Source organism: Schistocerca piceifrons, chromosome 5 (assembly GCF_021461385.2).
Source record: "Schistocerca piceifrons isolate TAMUIC-IGC-003096 chromosome 5, iqSchPice1.1, whole genome shotgun sequence".
Taxonomy (NCBI): Eukaryota; Metazoa; Arthropoda; class Insecta; order Orthoptera; family Acrididae; genus Schistocerca; species Schistocerca piceifrons.
The window spans coordinates 49,015,443-49,034,076 of NC_060142.1; the positions used below are offsets into that span (position 1 = coordinate 49,015,443).

The 18,634-nt window shown below is 42.2% G+C and overlaps 1 protein-coding gene across 1 annotated transcript in view; it reads right to left on the reverse strand.

Moving 5' to 3' along the window:
• Nucleotides 1-18,634, reverse strand: part of LOC124797880 (protein VAC14 homolog) — a 116,880-nt gene that overhangs the window by 92,063 nt on the left and 6,183 nt on the right. The window contains 1 exon segment of the mRNA XM_047260977.1: nucleotides 239-472. Within this exon segment, the coding sequence (XP_047116933.1) occupies nucleotides 239-472 (234 nt within the window).

Consider the following 18,634-nt stretch of genomic DNA (forward strand, 5'->3'; position numbering starts at 1 on the left):
TGAGGCATGCAAGCTACCCCACTTCGGCAAGGTCCATGGTTCATTGTACGTGCATATCACATTCACTGCTTAATGAATACAATGAAACAACAATAATTGATTACTATGGAAAAGAGGTATTTTATACCTCCTGCTTACTTTCTCTCAACTATTACAGAATCACCTGGCAGGAAATGTATAAAGAACTACAGATGTCCCCAAATAACACACAAATAAATTAATTTGGAATATTGCTTACCTTCATAAGTCTGTCCAACAGTTCTGATCCATTCTTCACATTTTGGTCTGGATCAGCTGCTAGCTTACTGAGAGCACTAAAAATGTCAGAGAAATGGATAAGAACTGAACCTCGAGCCACTTTGACAACATTGTACAATGATTCACAGGCATAGTAACGCACTCTCAGATCTGAGTCAGTGAAGCAGGCCAATATTGGATACACCAGTTCTTTCGTGTACAGACCACAATCATGCTGCAAATAAAAAAGAAGAGAATTATAGAATTGACAGCATTCACTACCATAGAAGCAGAATAAAAAAATTATGTAAGTTAAGACAGATGTAGCTGGTAAAGTTTGCAAATCTTAAGATTAGTAGATATGTAAATAGTTGTACAAGACACAGAAGTGCCATTGATTCATTTACTTTTTTTTCCAGAACCAAATTCTGTTTCATTCTTACACTTGGATCCAGTTAGTTTGAAATGTGAAATTTCACTTATTTAATAATTTGTAGGCAAGAAAATACTTCACATGGAGATTGTCCAAAGCAAATATGCCCACAAAATGAGCAATGAAAATGGCACAGAAAGTTGAAAATATGATGATGAATATTAAGAACCAAAAATGAAGAAAGGCATATTATACAAGATCATTAAGATAAGCTGTTCATCTTGTTTCCTGATCAGTTTAAGATATAATTTTGTTTCCACCCAAAAGAATGAAGAAAATTTCTCACTAACATTCATACAGCTTTATTACTTGCAGAGATCAGAATCAACTTCATTTTCTCAGGTGGAACTATAGTAATTTCTGCTGCTAGCTTCATAGTTCTAAATCATACAGATTCAACGGCATCTCTCTTTACAAAATCTGATTAGTTTTAGAGAAATTATAATAAGAGTTATCTGTTTTATACACGAAACTGATCTGCGTCTTATGAGGATGTTATACAAAACTGTTGCACCAGGCTGGTGGGGCACTCCAGCCTAACAGTGTCAAGAGAATGTATTTACAAAAGCAGAAAAGATGAGAAAAATTAAATTTAGAAATGGTTCTAAAACACTTGGCAACATATACCTAGACCGGCACATCAACCAGAAGGCAAAGGATATGGTATCTAAGGATGATGCACCAGTTAACTATGATAACAGTTCTGCTCATATTTCTGCCAATTCCCTTGAAAGAAAGGAGCATGATAAAAAATGAAAGGATTTGTAAAACACAGAATCGAAGAGTAGAGACTGTTTAATAACAGCTTTGAGCTAAGAATTTAATATAAAGATACACACTGTGGAGCAGGAAATGGTGGGAGTGGAAAATGGCTGGAGGTTTTGTCGGTGTAAATCCGTAACAGTATTTAAAGAAATTTATTAATCAATTTCAACAACTATGAGCAAACACACAAGATGACACAAACTAAGCATTCAGTGCAAAGTTATCAAAATGCAAAAACCTGATATCTCTCATGATCAGGCACATGATATAATTATCTACTACCCCTTTCTATTTCTTCAACCTTACAAGGTCTGTTAGAAAAATGTCCAACCCCCCCCCCCCTTTCTCTCTCTCTCTCTCTCTCTCTCTCTCTCTCTCTCTCTCTCTCTCTCCCGCCCCCCCTCCCTCCCTCCTTTAATTTCCTTTTCTTGAGTGAGAATCTGATGGATTTGAATCTAACATGCTTGCATAAGCTGATCTTCAACCTTCACATGCATATGCGAATTTTTTCCTGCCTGTCAACAGTCAGTTGCTGGCATACAGCAGCTGAGCGAGATGGTGTGTAGTGCTCGTGTTGGTTTTTCATTCCAAGGGAAATGTCGGAATGACTGGAGTACCGCTATTGCATCAAATTTTCCCTGAAACTGAGTGACAGGCAGGTGTAAACCATTCAGAAGAATCAGACAGCTTTTGGTAACAATGATATGGGCATCACATAGATTAAGGAGTGGTACAACCAGTTTAAAGACAGCTGCACATTGCTGGAGAGCGAGCTGTGCTCCTGTTGGCCAACAACATGCTGAAATGACCAGGTCATTGCCAAAGTGAACACTGTGGTGATGTGGGACTGTCGTGTGACCATCAGGGAAATTGCAGAAGAGGTAGGCATCAGCACTTTCCATTGTGACTGAAGGTTTGGTCATGAAGAAAGTGTAAGCTGCTGATGGCAGAGCAACAGCAACTTTGCGTTGAAGTCTCACAGGACAAGCTGGGTGCCACAGTGATTCTGACTTTGTGAACACTGTAATCACTGGTAGAGATTCCCGAGTGTATGGGTATGACACAGAAACCAAATCCCAGTCATCACAGTGGAAGCATTCCTCGTCACCAAGACCAAAGAAGGCCCATCAACTGCGCAGCTACATCAAAGTGATGCTGACTGCTTTCTTTGTGTGCCACTGCATGGTACACAATGAGTATGCACCACAGTGTCAATCTACCACTAAAGAGTATTACAGGAATGTCCTCCATTGCCTATGGGACGGTGTATGGGACAAGAGACCAGACTTGCAGTCAACAAGATACTGGCACCCGAATCACAACAATTCTCCAGCACATTTTGCACCTGATTCGGACATTTTTGGTAAAAACCAGATTCCTGTGCTTCAACAGGCTCCTTACTCTTCTGATATGGGCCCTTGCAACTTCTGGCTGTTCCCCAAACTCAAGAGCTCACTGAAAGGAACATCATTTCAGACAAGAGAGGACATAGTGGCAGCAAGGCCAGCCAAGCTAAACTCCATTCTCAAAGAGTCTTTTTTCAGCATGCTTTCAACAATGACGGCACCACTGGGAGAAGTGTGTAGAGTCCCAAGTGAATTACTTTGAGGGTGATTAGGTGTCCACTGCTCAAGGTAAGCCAGTTTTTTTACCAGCTAAAGGTCAGACGCTTTTCTAAGAGACGTCATACAATAAATGAGGCACAAAATAATACACCACAAATAATACAACAAAAGTAAAATAGATAAAGAAAGCACACAATAATCAACCTTTTCCCAGGACAAAAATCTGAAATACACCCAACCAAAAACGGACACTAACTAATACTAAATGCACAGTTAACAAGAGAACAGAATGTAAGTAACAAAACACACCAAAACAGGTTAAACTTGGCTACACAAAATAAATGAAAACAGCAGGATGGTGACAGTCAGTACAGACAATACAATTACAAAATACAAGTTCTCAACTTATTCACTACATCCCATTACGGTCTCACTATAATTACAATGCGATCCATTTCATGACTTAAATTGGCCAAGCCAGACACAGTTGTTTTCACTACAAGATTACACTGATCACAACTGTCACAAACTCCTTTAACTGTCTTACTCAAACAACACTGTAACTACTGCAACTTGAATCTGGCTTTGCCTTATTCCCTGGATCCACAAAGCAATCACTGTCTGCTGCTCCACCATAGTGGCCCATGTACACAGCAAGCCACCACAAGTTCACACTGCAAATCTATCAGGCTGCCACACTGCTTTGCCCCACGACTTCCTCCATCTCATACAGCTGGTTGCTCTCTTAGAAAGTTGCTACCTGTCTTCGAATACTGCTGACTGTCTTGATACTCTTTTGTTTCACAGAGTCTCCACCTGATGACAGCAGATTCCCCGTCATTTATCTACATGGCGGTGCTATCACTGTCGACTAATTGGGCCATTCAAGCCAGGACATAAAAAAGCTCAGTTGATGAGCCATGCATGGGACTGGTGCTGTACACAAAATCATCTTCCGTTGTCCATGAACTCATGATGCCAGTTTCAAGTTGGTGTTGCTGGTTCACTCCCATATACTGGATTCCTCGTTGTAATAGCATGCTGCTCCATGTCCTGCCATGCAGCTGCAGAGCAACTATATTGCTCTTGCTTGTGTGTTCTGCTGTGGCAGAAGTCAGCCCCACAGATGGTGCCCACAGCAGGCAGGAATATGAATGAATCATTAAATTACCACACGACACTTGCAATGCATAATTACATCAGCAATGACAACATAATGGAAATCACAAAAGGATGTTGTTATAAAAACTTTCTTAAAACTCCACTTATATCATCAAGTGTTTGAAATGACCACTGTCTATTGCCATACATGTTTGCAGTTGCTGGCGCAAGGGCTTCTGTGTAGACTCAACAGGTTCCTTTAATATAATTAGACACACTGCAAAAATGCTGTTTTAAATCCTCTTGGGTTGTTGGAACTTGTACATAGCTTTTATCTTTGAGTTTACCCCAGAGAAAAATTTACAGTGGTGTCAAATTAAGCCCATATGTTGACCAATTGATGCCTTCACTTATTATCCAGAGATCACTAGACCTGTATGAATATTCACCTAACCATAGGTGAGTAGTGAGCCGGGCACCTGTTGTGTTGGTGCCACATACATCTACATATTTCAAGTTATGTTACCTCTAAGATAGCCAGCAGCCCTTTGGCAAGAAATTATACGTATCTCTAAGCTTTTAAGGTTTTTCCTATTAAGTAAGGACCAATCATGCAGTCTTCACTAATTCTGGACCAAACACAAACACCTCACTACCTCTGATATTCAACCTGTTTCAGGACTGAGGATTTTCAATAGCCTAATAGTGCACATTTCTTATGCACTGATTTGTAAAGGTAGCTCCATCGGTAAAGAGAATTCTTTGAAGAAAGAACCTATTGTCCCCTAATGTCACATTAGAAACCGAGTGACAGAATCCACATATCTTCTGCAAATGCATTGGTTTATTTGCAGGTGAAATGACATATGATACAGTTTGAAGCTGTCTGCATACAAAATGTGTACAACGCTAAGCTGACATATTCCAGAGACACTTGCAGCTTCTCCGGAGCTAACATATGGCTTATGAGTAACAGCAGTCAGAACATCTATTTTGATCATTCTGCTCATGGCAGGCTTGCTCCTCACTCTCTGTGTAGTATTCCACTGCCATTCTACATTCTCCATAACATAGCAACATACACTTTTTATTTTGTGTTTGAAAGACATTTACCTGTTATTTCAAATTACCTCAGCACTCCACACACAAAAATGATGCAGACAGAATGAAAGTTACATTTTCTTTGTTCACCTTTCACACCAGTATCATAGTGGTGCAATACTCTGGTTTCTCTTTATATGGTGTGAGGTATTTCTTTATTTGGGTCTGAAATCATGGACTTCTGCATAAGCCTGCAATCAGCGTCATGTTCAAAACAGATAGTTCCTGAGCTCTAAATACTATGATTATTCACACTAGTAATTAGATTTTGAAAAGTGAAATGCCACAGAATTTCTCTTTTTTAGAACTATGAGCCTGGCAACAAATTACTACTGTTCCATTCAAATTAGCTAAGTTTTACTGGCATCTCTGTTATTAACACAGCTATTACAAGAGATTGCATGTCATTTAGTGAGGACTCTTTCACAATTTATCTGAGCGAAAATGGAACTACAATACCTTAAATGGCTCTGGAAATATTTGAGTGACTCATCCTGCACAACAGATAATTTTGGTCTCCAGAGTTAGTACAGATGATGTATAAGATGATATTAACATTCACCTAACAGAAGTAGGACCAATGTAAGTAACTGGATAAATTAAGTAAAAGGTTCAATTCTGCCTGCCTTGCACAGCAGAAATCTCATGCACTATGTTGACTGGCAGGCAAAATTGTGACCATACTTTCACTCAATTCTGTCCTATGCCGAAGACTTCTGGGGCAGTGCAGCTAAGGTGAAAGAAGTGTTTATTCTATAGAAGTGTACAATAAGAATATTGTGTAAGTTTGTAACTGAGCATCTTGCAGAAGCCTGTCCAGTGTCCTAGGGATTCTTACTCTTACCAGCCAATACACATACTTGCTAGTGGCATTTATGGTTAATATTAGATGAATTTAGAATGAAAGCAGCAATCCACAATACTACTATCAGAAATAAGTCCCATGTAGACTATGTATCCCTCTCTGTGGTTCAGAATCTAACTTTATATTCTGATACAAAAGCCTAGAACAGGCTGCCAGCAGATAGCAGGCAGGAAACTGAAAATTTCCAAACAGAATACTTCTTTAGCCACTCCCAAAATGTATCTGAATACATGAACTCGGATACTTAATTCTGTCCAACTCAAATACCTGTACCAGACAGTATAAAATCAGCCAACAGCTGTCGGTATAAAGCTAAAATGCTCTGTTTGAAGAATTAGATAAATGAAGCTTTTGTAGTATAGAAGGAGCTGCAGCGGCTTTTTTCAAAGCAGCTGATTTTCTCCCCCCCCCCCCCCTCTCTCTCTCTCTCTCTCTCTCTCTCTCTCTCTCTCTCTCTCTCTCTCTCTCTCTCACACACACACACACACACACACACACACACACACACACAAAGTAATCTAGAAGTCAATACAATAATGATCGGTTTGGGTAGATTAGTGCTAGTTGTTAATCTACATTACAGAAGTAGCCAACTTCTTCCTGTTAATTGATAGCTTGACTCCTTAAAGATGCTCCTTCCCGATGGGACTGATGGAACACGATGTATGAATGAGTGAATTTGCAATCCAGAATAGCATGAAATTTCCCAGTAGTCAATGCTTACCGGTGTCCACACTGAATATGAATGATCACATTTAGTAACGCACACAAAGCCTTGCTTGTTAAATTACATTATAATGAAGTCCTCCATACCATAGGACAATTATATTGGACCATCATTTTTTAAAAGACATGAATGATTTTAACATAGCTGTACGGACCATCCATGGTTAGCACATGTAGTACCTGCATCAATAAAAATATTTACAACTGCATGTAAGAGAGAAAATATTCCTAGCACAGTTTCTTATTGGTTGGCTCTTACATAGAAGATTACAGCACCAGTCACTTTTTACAAAGCTATTTATTTATTTAAACTGCAGCGTTACTGGTTTCAAACTGACAGGTTCATCTTCAGATGGCTAGTTCACATTTTACAGTATATTTCATCTTTTGTTTCCCCAACTGACAAAACTTCCTTGGGGTAGTGGCGCCCTACAACCAAAACAAGATGTGATACAATATCTTTTTAACAGTAATGATTTCAAGTGATGTAAACAAATTATTATTATTATTATTATTATTATTATTATTATTAGTATTATTAAAGGGAAGATGTTTCGGTTACTTACGATGAAGAATTCATGCCATTATGTTCCAGTGCAGGTTGCTTATCTTGCAACACCGAAAACAGTATAATGCACTTTTTGGTCTATAAATATGCACATACTGTAAAGCACCAATCACACACTGAGAAGTTTCATCACGTGGAGGTATGTATACAAAGACGGCGATATTACAACCATAACAATGCTAAAGACTTCCACTCTGGGAGATATTTCATTATCTACATGTACATTCATACTCCACAAGCCAACTGACGGTGTGTGGCTGAGGGTACCTTGAGTACCTCTATCGGTTTCCCCTTCTATTTCAGTCTCGTATTGTTCGTGGAAAGAAAGATTGTTGGTATTCCTCTGTGTGGGTTCTAATCTCTGTGATTTTGATGGTCTCTTCATAAGGTATACGTAGGAGGGAGCAATCTACTGCTTGACTCCTCGGTGAAGGTATGTTCTCGAAACTTCAACAAAAGCCCGTACCGAGCTACTGAGCGTCTCTCTTGCAGAGTCTTCCACTGGAGTTTATCTATCATCTCCATAATGCTTTCACAATTACTAAATGATCCTGTAACGAAGCGCGCTGCTCTCTGTTGGATCTTCTCTAACTCTTCTATCAATCCTATCTGGTACGGATCCCACAATGGTGAGCAGTATTCAAGCAGTGGGCAAACAAGTGTACTGTAACCTACTTCCTTTGTTTTCAGACTGCATTTCCTTAAGATTCTTCCAATGAATCTCAGTCTGGCATCTGCATTATTGACGATTAATTTCGTATGGTCATTCCATTGTAAATCACTCCTAATGCCTACTCGCAGATAACTTACGAAAATAACTGCTTCCAGTTGCTGACCTGTTATATTGTAGCTAAATGATAAAGTATCTTTCCTTCTATGTATTGGCAGCACATTACAATTGTCTACATTGAGATTCAATTGCCATTCCCTGCACCATGCGTCAATTCGTTGCAGATCCTCCAGTATTTCAGTACAATTTTCCATTGTTACAACCTCTGGATATACTACAGCATCATCCACAAAAAGCCTCAGTGAACTTCCGATGTTATCCACAAGGTCATTTATATATATTGTGAATAGCAACGGTCCTACGACACACCCCTGCGGCACACCTGAAATCACTCTTACTTCGGAAGACTTCTCTCCATTGAGAACGTCATGCTGTGTTCTGTTATCTAGGAACTCTTCAATCCAATCACACAATTGGTCTGATAGTCCATATGCTCTTACTTTTTTCATTAAACGACTGTGGGGAACTGTATCAAACGCCTTGCGGAAGTCAAGGAACACGGCATATACCTTGGAACCCATGTCTATGGCCCTCTGAGTTACGTACATGTATGTTACAGTAGAAACTTACAAATAGCTAATGTTACATTACTTACTATTTACATTGAAAGAGAACTGATTAAAATGAAGATGAACATATAAAGCAGTCAGTTCTAAAGTGTTACTGCAGCGATATTACGTAAATATTATCCTATACATTGGAACAATAGTAAATGATAAGTGCCAGATTTACATAAATAAATACTATGACTACGGACGTATTATGGCATTTATCGAAAGCACAGTAAATGGGTTGGGACGGATGTGCATATATAAATATTGCATTTAATAGTTCTTTGACTTTAAATTGGAAAGCATGTTAGCCAATGCAGCCTTTCTTCAAAATTTCCTCCACCTGCTTTCCAATTTAAAGTAAAAAACTATGAAATGTAATACTTAAATATGCACAGCCATCCCAACCCATTTACTGTGCTTTCAATAAATGCCATAATATGTCCATGGTTGTAATATTTATTTATGTACATCTGGCACTTAAAACATTTACTACTGTTACACAGCATAGCACAATATTTATGTAATATCACTGCAGTAACACTTTATAACTGGCAGCTTTATTTGTTCATCTTAATTTGAATCAGTTCTCTTCCAATGTAAATAGCAAGTAATGTAACATTAGCAGTTTGTAAATTTCTACTGTCACATACGTGTACATAATGAAATATCTCTGAGAGTGGAAGTCTTTGGCATTGTTATGGTTGTAATATCACCATCTTTGTATACATACATCTGTGTGCTGAAACTTCTTAGTGTGTGTGTGTGTGTGTGTGTGTGTGTGTGTGTGTGTGTGTGTGTGTGTGTGTGTTGCTTTACATTATGTGCATATTTATAGACAAAAAAGTGCATTACACTGTTTTCAGTGCTGCTAGATGATAAGCAGCCTGCACTGGAACATAATGGCATGAATCCTTCATCGTAAGTAACTGAAACATCTTCCCTTTAATAATAATAAGTTGTTTACATTACTCAAAATCGTTGAGAGGCACAATTACAGTTGAAAAGACATTGTCTTACATCTTGTTTTGGTTATAGGGCACCATCACCCCAAAGAAGTTTAGTCAGTTGGGGAAACAAAAGATGAAATCTAATGTAAAATGTGAACTAGCTGTCTGAAGATGAACCTGTTGGTTTGAAACTGGTCATGCCTCTGTTTAAATAAATAAATAAATAAATAAATAAATAGCACTGTAAAAAATGCCTGGTTGCTGTAATATTCTAAGAGCCAACCCACATTTTGTACACAGCTACGGGCTCAAAATGTCAGTTTTTGACAAAATAACACATTTTCTTTCTGAAGTCTTGAGTTATGTACACCATCTGGAATAAGGAATTCAATGTGTAATTAAAACTGATACAAGTGAATGATGATCAGTCAACAATGCTCTGAATGACTATTACAGCTAGATTTCCATTTCTGGTATGTGCTAGACAGAAACAGCCTCGTTCTTAATAAACATCCACCATGATTTTGTTTGGTACCTCGTACTAGTTTATAAAACCTTTAGTTTGTTGGAATCCAAAACAGTATGTATGTAACTAGCAGCATTTAGATGGGTGCAGAATGCCAGATCTGCAGAAAAATCCAAATCTCCACACTTGCATGTCCTGCTACTGTCATATGTTGGGCTAAATCCATGGCATTGCCCCCCCTCCCTCCGACCCCATCATGGAAGGGGAAGGTCACAGTAGAGACAAGTGATGTTAAGACTTATGAACAACTAAGCTATTTGAGTAGGAGAGAGTGGTGGTGATGGTGATGATGATGATGATGATGGCTTTTCATTGTGTGTCCACCCATAGATTAAGGTAATTAGTGCCCACAGAATCACAGTTTATTAATCAGATTTGTGAACTGCTTTTCTGGCAGATGCCATTTGTTAAATCTTAATGATAAATTTTGTTTAGTGGTTTAGCATAATTAAAAAATGATATATTTAAAAACTTCTACTTAAAATCTCACTGTACTAGAAATTTGAGAAAAGAATACTACAAATGAATGTGACTTTCTGACCACTTACTAAAACAATGAAGTAGCCAATCACACAGTAAGACAACCACAATAAAAACAGACAGTTTACATCAAACTTGCAGCAGTAATAATCTAACATCCAAACTCTTTTACCCACAGTTTCTGCCTCTCTTAATCCAACATTTCAGGCTATATTTTATCTCCTTTAGCATGTGTATATCTTACCTTTTTCTTACTGAACTCTTTCACATGACGAAGGAACTACTTTAAGACTAATGCACCAAGAGTGCCGAACAGTTGCACTGATACACAGGCAACACCTCTCAGGCAGCAATGCAGGCATGTATTCTTGCATGCAAATGATCACAGAGGTGCTGAAAGGCATCCTGTTGTAGATTCTCCCAAGCCTTTTGTGTCATTTATTGCAATACGGCAATGGTTCTTGCAGGCCCTGGAGAATGAGTAAGTTCCTGCTTCATAATGTACCACACATGTTAAGTTGACAAGAGATCTGGTGACATCACTGGCCAGGGCAGCTTTCATACACCATGAAGAGCACATTGCATCACAGCAGCTGTATATGGACGTGCACTGTCCTCCTGAAAAAGCACATCATCTCCTTGTTGACGAAATGGCAGTAGCATGAAGATAACAGCCTCTGCAATGTAGCAGGTAATGGTTACTTTACCCTACAGGAACAACAAATGTTTCTTTTTTTTTGTTTTGGTTTTAGGGCGCAAAACTGCTATGGTCATTAGTGCCCGGTCTGTGACTTAGGAAATAGTAAAAACAAAAAATGGAAACCAGAAGACATGGGAACGAAACTCAAAAAAATGGGAGAAACTAAAAGCAGAAGGAAGGCTTAAAAATCCACTACAGAAAGGGGTTGGTTGTCCCCAAAATAAACTTCAAATGACTGACGTCATTTCACTGGCACTAATAAACTCGAGAACGCGATCGGCCGAGCGCGTGTCATCTGCTAAAATGGACGATATATCAGGCGACAGCTGTAGACGGGCGCATAATGGAGTAAAATAGGGGGAGGATTGCTGCTTAAAAGATGTCGATGGCTAAAAAGACAGTGCCCTATCCGGAGTCTAGTTAAAATTACCTCCTCCCGACGACGCGTTCGGGAGGAAGAGGTCCAAGCACAAGGAAGAGCTTTCACGTCCTGCAATTTATTATGGGGCAGTGTCGACCAATGTGCGTGCCATAAAAGAACAACTCGACGACATAAAACGCTCCGTAGATCGGTGAAAGGAATCGATTGAATAGCTGGCCAAAGAAGAGAGACTGCAGCCTTGGCCGCTATATCGGCCGCCTCATTTCCACAGATACCAACGTGTCCCGGGAGCCAGAGGAACGCCATCGAGACGCCCCCCACGTGGAGCAAGCGCAGACAGTCCTGAATCCGGTGGACCAGAGGGTGGACAGGGTAAGGTGCGATAGAGGCGGAGAAGGACCACTCGGTCCGCTCCCCAGGAGGTACCATTCAGGACACGGAGGGTGTTGAGGGATCGCATACAGCGAGCCGAAAGATAGGAAACGTGGGAGGACCAGCACAGTTTTCTGTCAAACATAAGACCCAAGAATTTAGCGACGTCCGAAAACGGAAGGTTGACAGGTCCTAGATGTAAGGAGGGTGGAAGAAACTCCTGACGTCGCCAAAAATTAACACAAACGGTCTTAGTGGGAGAAAAACGGAAGCCGGTTTCGATGCTCCAAGAGTAGAGGCGATCGAGACATCCTTGAAGATGTCGTTCAAGAAGGCTGGTCCACTGAGAGCTGTAGTAGATCGCAAAATCGTCCACAAAGAGGGAGCCCAAGACATCAGGAAGGAGACAATTCATAATTGGATTTATGGCAATGGCAAACAGTACAACACTTAGCACTGAGCCCTGGGGTACCCCGTTTTCTTGGGAGAAAGTACGGAGAGAGTAGTGTTCTCCCGCACTCTGAATGTGCGCTCTGCCATAAATTCGCGAAGAAAAAGGGACAGCCGACCTCGAAAGCCCCGAGAGAACAGTGTGCAGAGGATGCCTGTCCTCCAACAGGTATCATATGCTCTCTCCAGATCAAAAAATATTGCTACTGTTTGGCGTTTCCGGAGAAAATTGTTCATGATATAAGTCGAGAGAGAAACAAGATGGTCAACTGCAGAATGATGCTTTCAGAAACCGCATTGGGCAGGTGTTAAAAGACTGCAGGACTCCAGCCACCAAGCTAAACAGCAATTCACCATACGCTCCAAAACCTTACATACACTACTCGTGAGAGAAATGGGGCGATAGCTAGAGGGGAGATGTTTGTCCTTTCTAGGTTTCGGAACAGGAACGACGATAGCTTCCCGCCATCGTCTGGGAAAAGTACTGTCGGTCCAAATTCGATTATAAATGCGAATGAGGTAACGCAGACTATGGGTTGATAAATGCAGCAACATTTGGATGTGGATACCATCCGCTCCTGGGGCGGAGGAGCGAGAAGAATAGAGTGCATGTTGGAGTTCCCGCATGGAGAAAACAGTATTATAGCTTTCGCGATTTTGAGAGAAGAAAGCAAGAGGTTGCACTTCCGCTGCACATTTCTTCGTGAGAAACGCTGGCGGGTAATTTGAAGAGCTCGAAATCTCAGCAAAGTGTTTACCCAAGGAGTTAGAAATTGCGACGGGGTCCACTAACGTATTACGCGCGACAGTGAGCCCAGAGATCGGGGAGAAACTAGGCGCGCCAGATAACCGTCGAATTCGACTCCAAACTTCCGAGGAGGGAGTGAAGTTGTTAAATGAGCTAGTAAAGAACTTCTAGCTTGCCTTCTTGCTATCGCGGATGACGCGATGGCATTGCGCACGGAACTGCTTATATCGGATACAGGTGGCCAAAGTAGGATGGTGGCGGAAAACGCGGAGAGCATGTCGCCGCTCACGTAGTGCATCACGGCTTGCCTCGTTCCACCAAGGAACTGGGGGGCGCCGCGGCAATTCGGAGGTGCGTGGTATTCAACGTTCCGCAGCTGTAAGAATAATGTCGGTAAGATGTGTGACCTCATCGTGGACGCTAGGAAAGTGACGGTCATCGAATGTCGCTAGAGATGAAAAAAGTGTCCAATCGGCTTGGGCAAACTTCCAATGTCGCGGGCGCATATATGGCAGTTGAGGCTGCAGTCTAAGGACACATGGAAAGTGGTCACTCGAGTGTGTATCATCAAGGGCGAACCATTCAAAGCGCCGAGCTAGCGGAACAGTACCGACCGAAAGGTCCAAATGAGAGAAATTTGTTGTGGAGGCAGACAAAAATGTAGGGACCCCAGTGTTGAGGCAAACTAGATCCACTTGGTGGAAGACGTCTAGCAACAGTGAGCCACGTGGACAAGGATGTGGAGATCCCCAAAGCAGGTGGTGGGCACTGAAGTCCCCAACCAGCAAACAGGGGGGTGGAAGCTGACCAAGAAGATGAAGGAGATCAGTTCGTGCCATTGGTGTGGACGATGGAAAGTATACAGTACAAAGAGAAAAGGTATATCCAGAAAGGGAAAGACGGACAGCAACAGCTTGGAAGGAAGTGTAAGTGGATTGGGTGATAATGGAGAGTATCATGGAGAAGAATCATGAGTCCTCCATGGGCTGGAGTGCCTTCAACAGAGGGGCGATCAAATCAGACGGACTGAAAATGGGGGAGAACAAAGCGGTCATGGGGACGCAGCTTTGTTTCCTGAAGACAGAAGATGACCGGCGAGTAGGATCATAAGAGAATCGACAATTCATCCCGATTGGCTTGAATGCCGTGGATATTCCAGTGGATAATGGACATAGGGTGAACAGAAAATGGAGGAATGTGACCAAGGTTGACGTCAACTCAACGACTGCTCAGAGCTTGCGACCGACAGCATGGAATGGCATTCAGCCGAAGGCAGAAGATCCTGATCCATAGGTTGTTCAGGAGCAGCTCCTGCCACCAGCGATCGGCTGGTTGATCGGCCGCCAGCAGTGCGCCTCGGCGACACAGAAGACGGCCGAGGGCGATTTCCGCCAGGTGGTGCTGTAGATGAGACACGCCTTGGTGGAGAAGAAGATGAACCAGGTTTCTTATTAGCCTTCTTGGAAATATGATGTTTAAATGAAGGAGGAACCGATGGTTGTGAAGTTGGGGTACGTAAAAAAATCTTCACGAGTATGCTCTTTTTTCGAAGTCTTGGTGTCTGACTTTTGGGCTCGAGATTTGGCAGAACCCGATGAAGGGTGAGCCATAGAGTGGGCAGGCGAAAGTGGTGAGGTTGAACGGGCGATCTTTGCGCTGGCCAATCTGACGACCGTGATACTAAAGGTGAGGTCGCAAGTCTGCGTGGCCGCCTCCTTTGTTGGCCGAGGAGAAGCAAGGATAGTGCTGTATTTTCCTGTCTGAAGCACGGTGGGCTGTCGACTGGCGAATAATTTTCGAGCAGCAAAGATCGACACCTTTTCCTTCACTCTGATTTCCTGGATGATCTTTTCGTCTTTAGAAAGGGGGCAATCTCGAGAGGAAGCAGCGTGGTTACCCATACAGTTGATGCAGCGAGGGGATGGAGGTGGACAAGCACCCTCATGGGCATCCTTGCCACACGTAACACATTTGGCCGGATTGGAACAGGACTGGCTGGTGTGATTGAACCGCTGACACCGATAGCAACGCGTAGGGTTTGGGACGTAAGGGCGAACGGAAATTATCTCATAGCCTGCTTTGATTTTCGATGGGAGTTGAACTTTGTCAAATGTCAAGAAGACAGTGCGGGTTGGAATGATGTTCGTGTCAACCCTTTTCATGACTCTATGAACAGCCGTTACGCCCTGGTCAGACAGGTAGTGCTGAATTTCTTCATCAGACAATCCATCGAGGGAGCGTGTATAAACGACTCCATGCGAGGAATTTAAAGTGCGGTGCACTTCAACCCGGGCAGGGAAGGTGTGGAGCAGTGAAGTACGCAGCAATTTTTGTGCCTGGAGGGCACTGACTGTTTCTAACAACAGGGTGCCATTCCGTAATCTGGAACAAGACTTTACAGGACCTGCAATTGCGTCGACACCTTTCTGAATAATGAAAGGGTTGACCGTGGTGAAGTCGTGACCTTCGTCAGACTGAGAAACAACAAGGAACTGTGGCAACGATGGAAGAACTGTCTGTGGCTGAGACTCGGTGAACTTACGCTTGTGAGCAGACATAGTGGAAGGTGAGGAAACCATTGCGGAAGTATCCCCCATGATTACCGGCATCTCCGATGGCGCGCTCCTTCCTTGTGAGGGCCCTCTCTGAGGGCACTCCCGCCTTAGGTGATTGTTCACACCTCAGGTCACACCTCCCGACAAACGGACGGAGGGACCAATCGGCACTTTCGGAAGGTATCAGCTCGGGTAATCACCCCTCCCTGGGCCTGGCCGTTACCAGGGGGTACGTACGTGACCTACCTGTCTACCCGGGGCGGGGAATTACGCGTTACCCCGTCACCGGCTACGCATGAAAATGCGTGGGTCGGCCTTCAGACACGCACAGGGAAGAAAAGAGAGAAATGGAAAGGAAAGAGGAGGGGTCTCAAACGCCACAGCGGAAAAAAAGGTAAAGAGAAGAGGTAAGGAAAAGAGAAGGACAAAGGAAGGATGAAGACATACAAGCAGAGAAGGCGCAGAATGCGTTACATTTACGAGCGTCCATCTCCAGACGTAGGCACAAACCATACTCCCAGATGGGGAGAAAGGGAGGGAAAGAGCCAGAGGTGAGGGGAGGGGGGGGGGGGGCGAAGATGGGGGATAGGGAAGGATGCGGAAAAGGAAGAAGGGCCACATTAGCTCGGGGTCCTGTGCTCGCTACGCACATATCCACAAAAGAGTTGTGGACCCCCTGGGGGAGGGGGGGGGGGGGGGGACAACAAATGTGAAAGCGAGTTGTAACTGATGGGCCACCACATCATGAAGCCTGGGACTGGACCTGTGTGTCATGGGTAAATGAACTCTACAGTATGCAGCTCACAAGCTCTGCAGGTGTACATCCACCACCTGCATACAAACAGAAACTGCTCTTATCACTAAAGACAACAGAGCGCCATACCTCTCTACAGCCAATTCTTTCATGACATCGGAGTAGACATACCTGGTGGTGTTCTGCCATCAGGGGTAGCCTGGCCAAAGGTCCACGTGATCTTAATCCTGCGGCTAGCAAATGGTTCTCAATGGTCCCTGATGACACAGTACGTGCTACATGTGCCAGATTTCACTGGATGATGTTTTGTTGGCCACTGCTGATCGCATAATGCTTCAATCTTGAGTGCATCTGTACTATGCGGACATCCAGAATCTGGCCTACAGTTGTGTGAATGTTCCAGGGATCATTGTTTAAATCAGTGACACATTACCAACAAATTATGCCCAGTATGCGCAGCAATCTATCGATATGTCCATCCAGCTTCCAGGAAGCCCACAATGTTATCCCATTCAAAGGGCTGTATGTAGTCATCAGTGAGGCATGGTTGTAACCTATAATAAATGTTGCAAATGCTGTTCACCTCTAAACTCAGAACAATTGTTGTCTGCAGAGTCAAAACAGGATGCACAGACAAGCCTCCTGAATGCCATCCGATAGCCGATGACCGTGACAAATGAATCGCTAACCAGGTAACCCATCAGTACACACTAACATGACAGCTCACCAGGATGAACATATTATACTCTGGTGTTACTGAACGCTGTCCTTGAAGGTGTTTCACTTTTTTTTCTGGCATTGTACATTGCTTGTGATTTGTCACCTTAAATATATGCAGAAATCTGTTGAAAATATATCTTTCACAGTACAGCAAACTTTTTGAAAGCTAACTCTAAATATTAAAATCATTTCTGTGTGTTATGTTTACTGGATTGGAGGCCATTGTTTCTTTCAAACAAGTACATGCTGTGATGGTACATGTTGCTAGTGACATGTCCCACTTCCTTTCTACTGTGCCGATGAAAGACGGTCATGTAAAAACCTTAATTTATGGTAATAGTTGTACAGAAAGCCTAAATACTGTGCACACATCTTTTTATTTATGTGTACATATAAAACAAAAATGTAAGCACAGTACTGTGCCAAGGCATGACTGAGGGCATGTGCTTTACTGGGGTAAGGAGCCATTTACGCTTTGATGTCACGACTTGGGGGTGCCATGGATACCAAAGATCAGATCAGGACAACACAATCTGTCTGTGGACAAATTTGGTTATTAAGAGCTTAAACGTCAATGTTTAATTGATATGTAGTAAATGTTATGGCAACTGCTGAATACAGTAGGATTTTGAACAGAAGTGTTTATGTGAATTTGTAGCTAATGGGTAGCTAACATAATTTTTCATTATCATAGCACTTTCCTGCAGATGGTGAAGAATTTCGATATAGCTATGAGTGGTACTGCATACCACAACTTCAAGGAGCAATGCAAGTGCATAAAGAGAAGATTTAAAAGTGAAGGTAATTACAAACATATGACTGATAGATCACGTTCATGGAATTGATACCCTGGTTACATATTCTCTAGCAGCGAATACCAGTGGTAACATATCTTGTTTCAGTACCATTCTAAAGGCTCCTTTTATTGCATTTCACAAATGTATGATAATCATTTGTGATACTTACAATTAATACATCTTGTTTTATGGCTCCCAACCTGGTCTATCAATAATGATGACACTATTTTGTGCATGGTTTCATATAATTAGATTAACTGACACTGTCACTGGGACTTTTCTTAACCTGGTGGAAGCCTTTCAGCTCAACTCCACTTAGATGGTATGCATGTCGGTTGTGTTGCATGCTTAATAAAGAATCTACTCACAAAGCTGAATAAACTCAATTCCAGATCTTTCTAACTCATCAAAATTTATGCTTATCAATGTGAACATGGGACCACTGTGTCCACAGCTAGTGCCTCTACTTATGCGAGTAACAGGCTCAAATGGAGACAA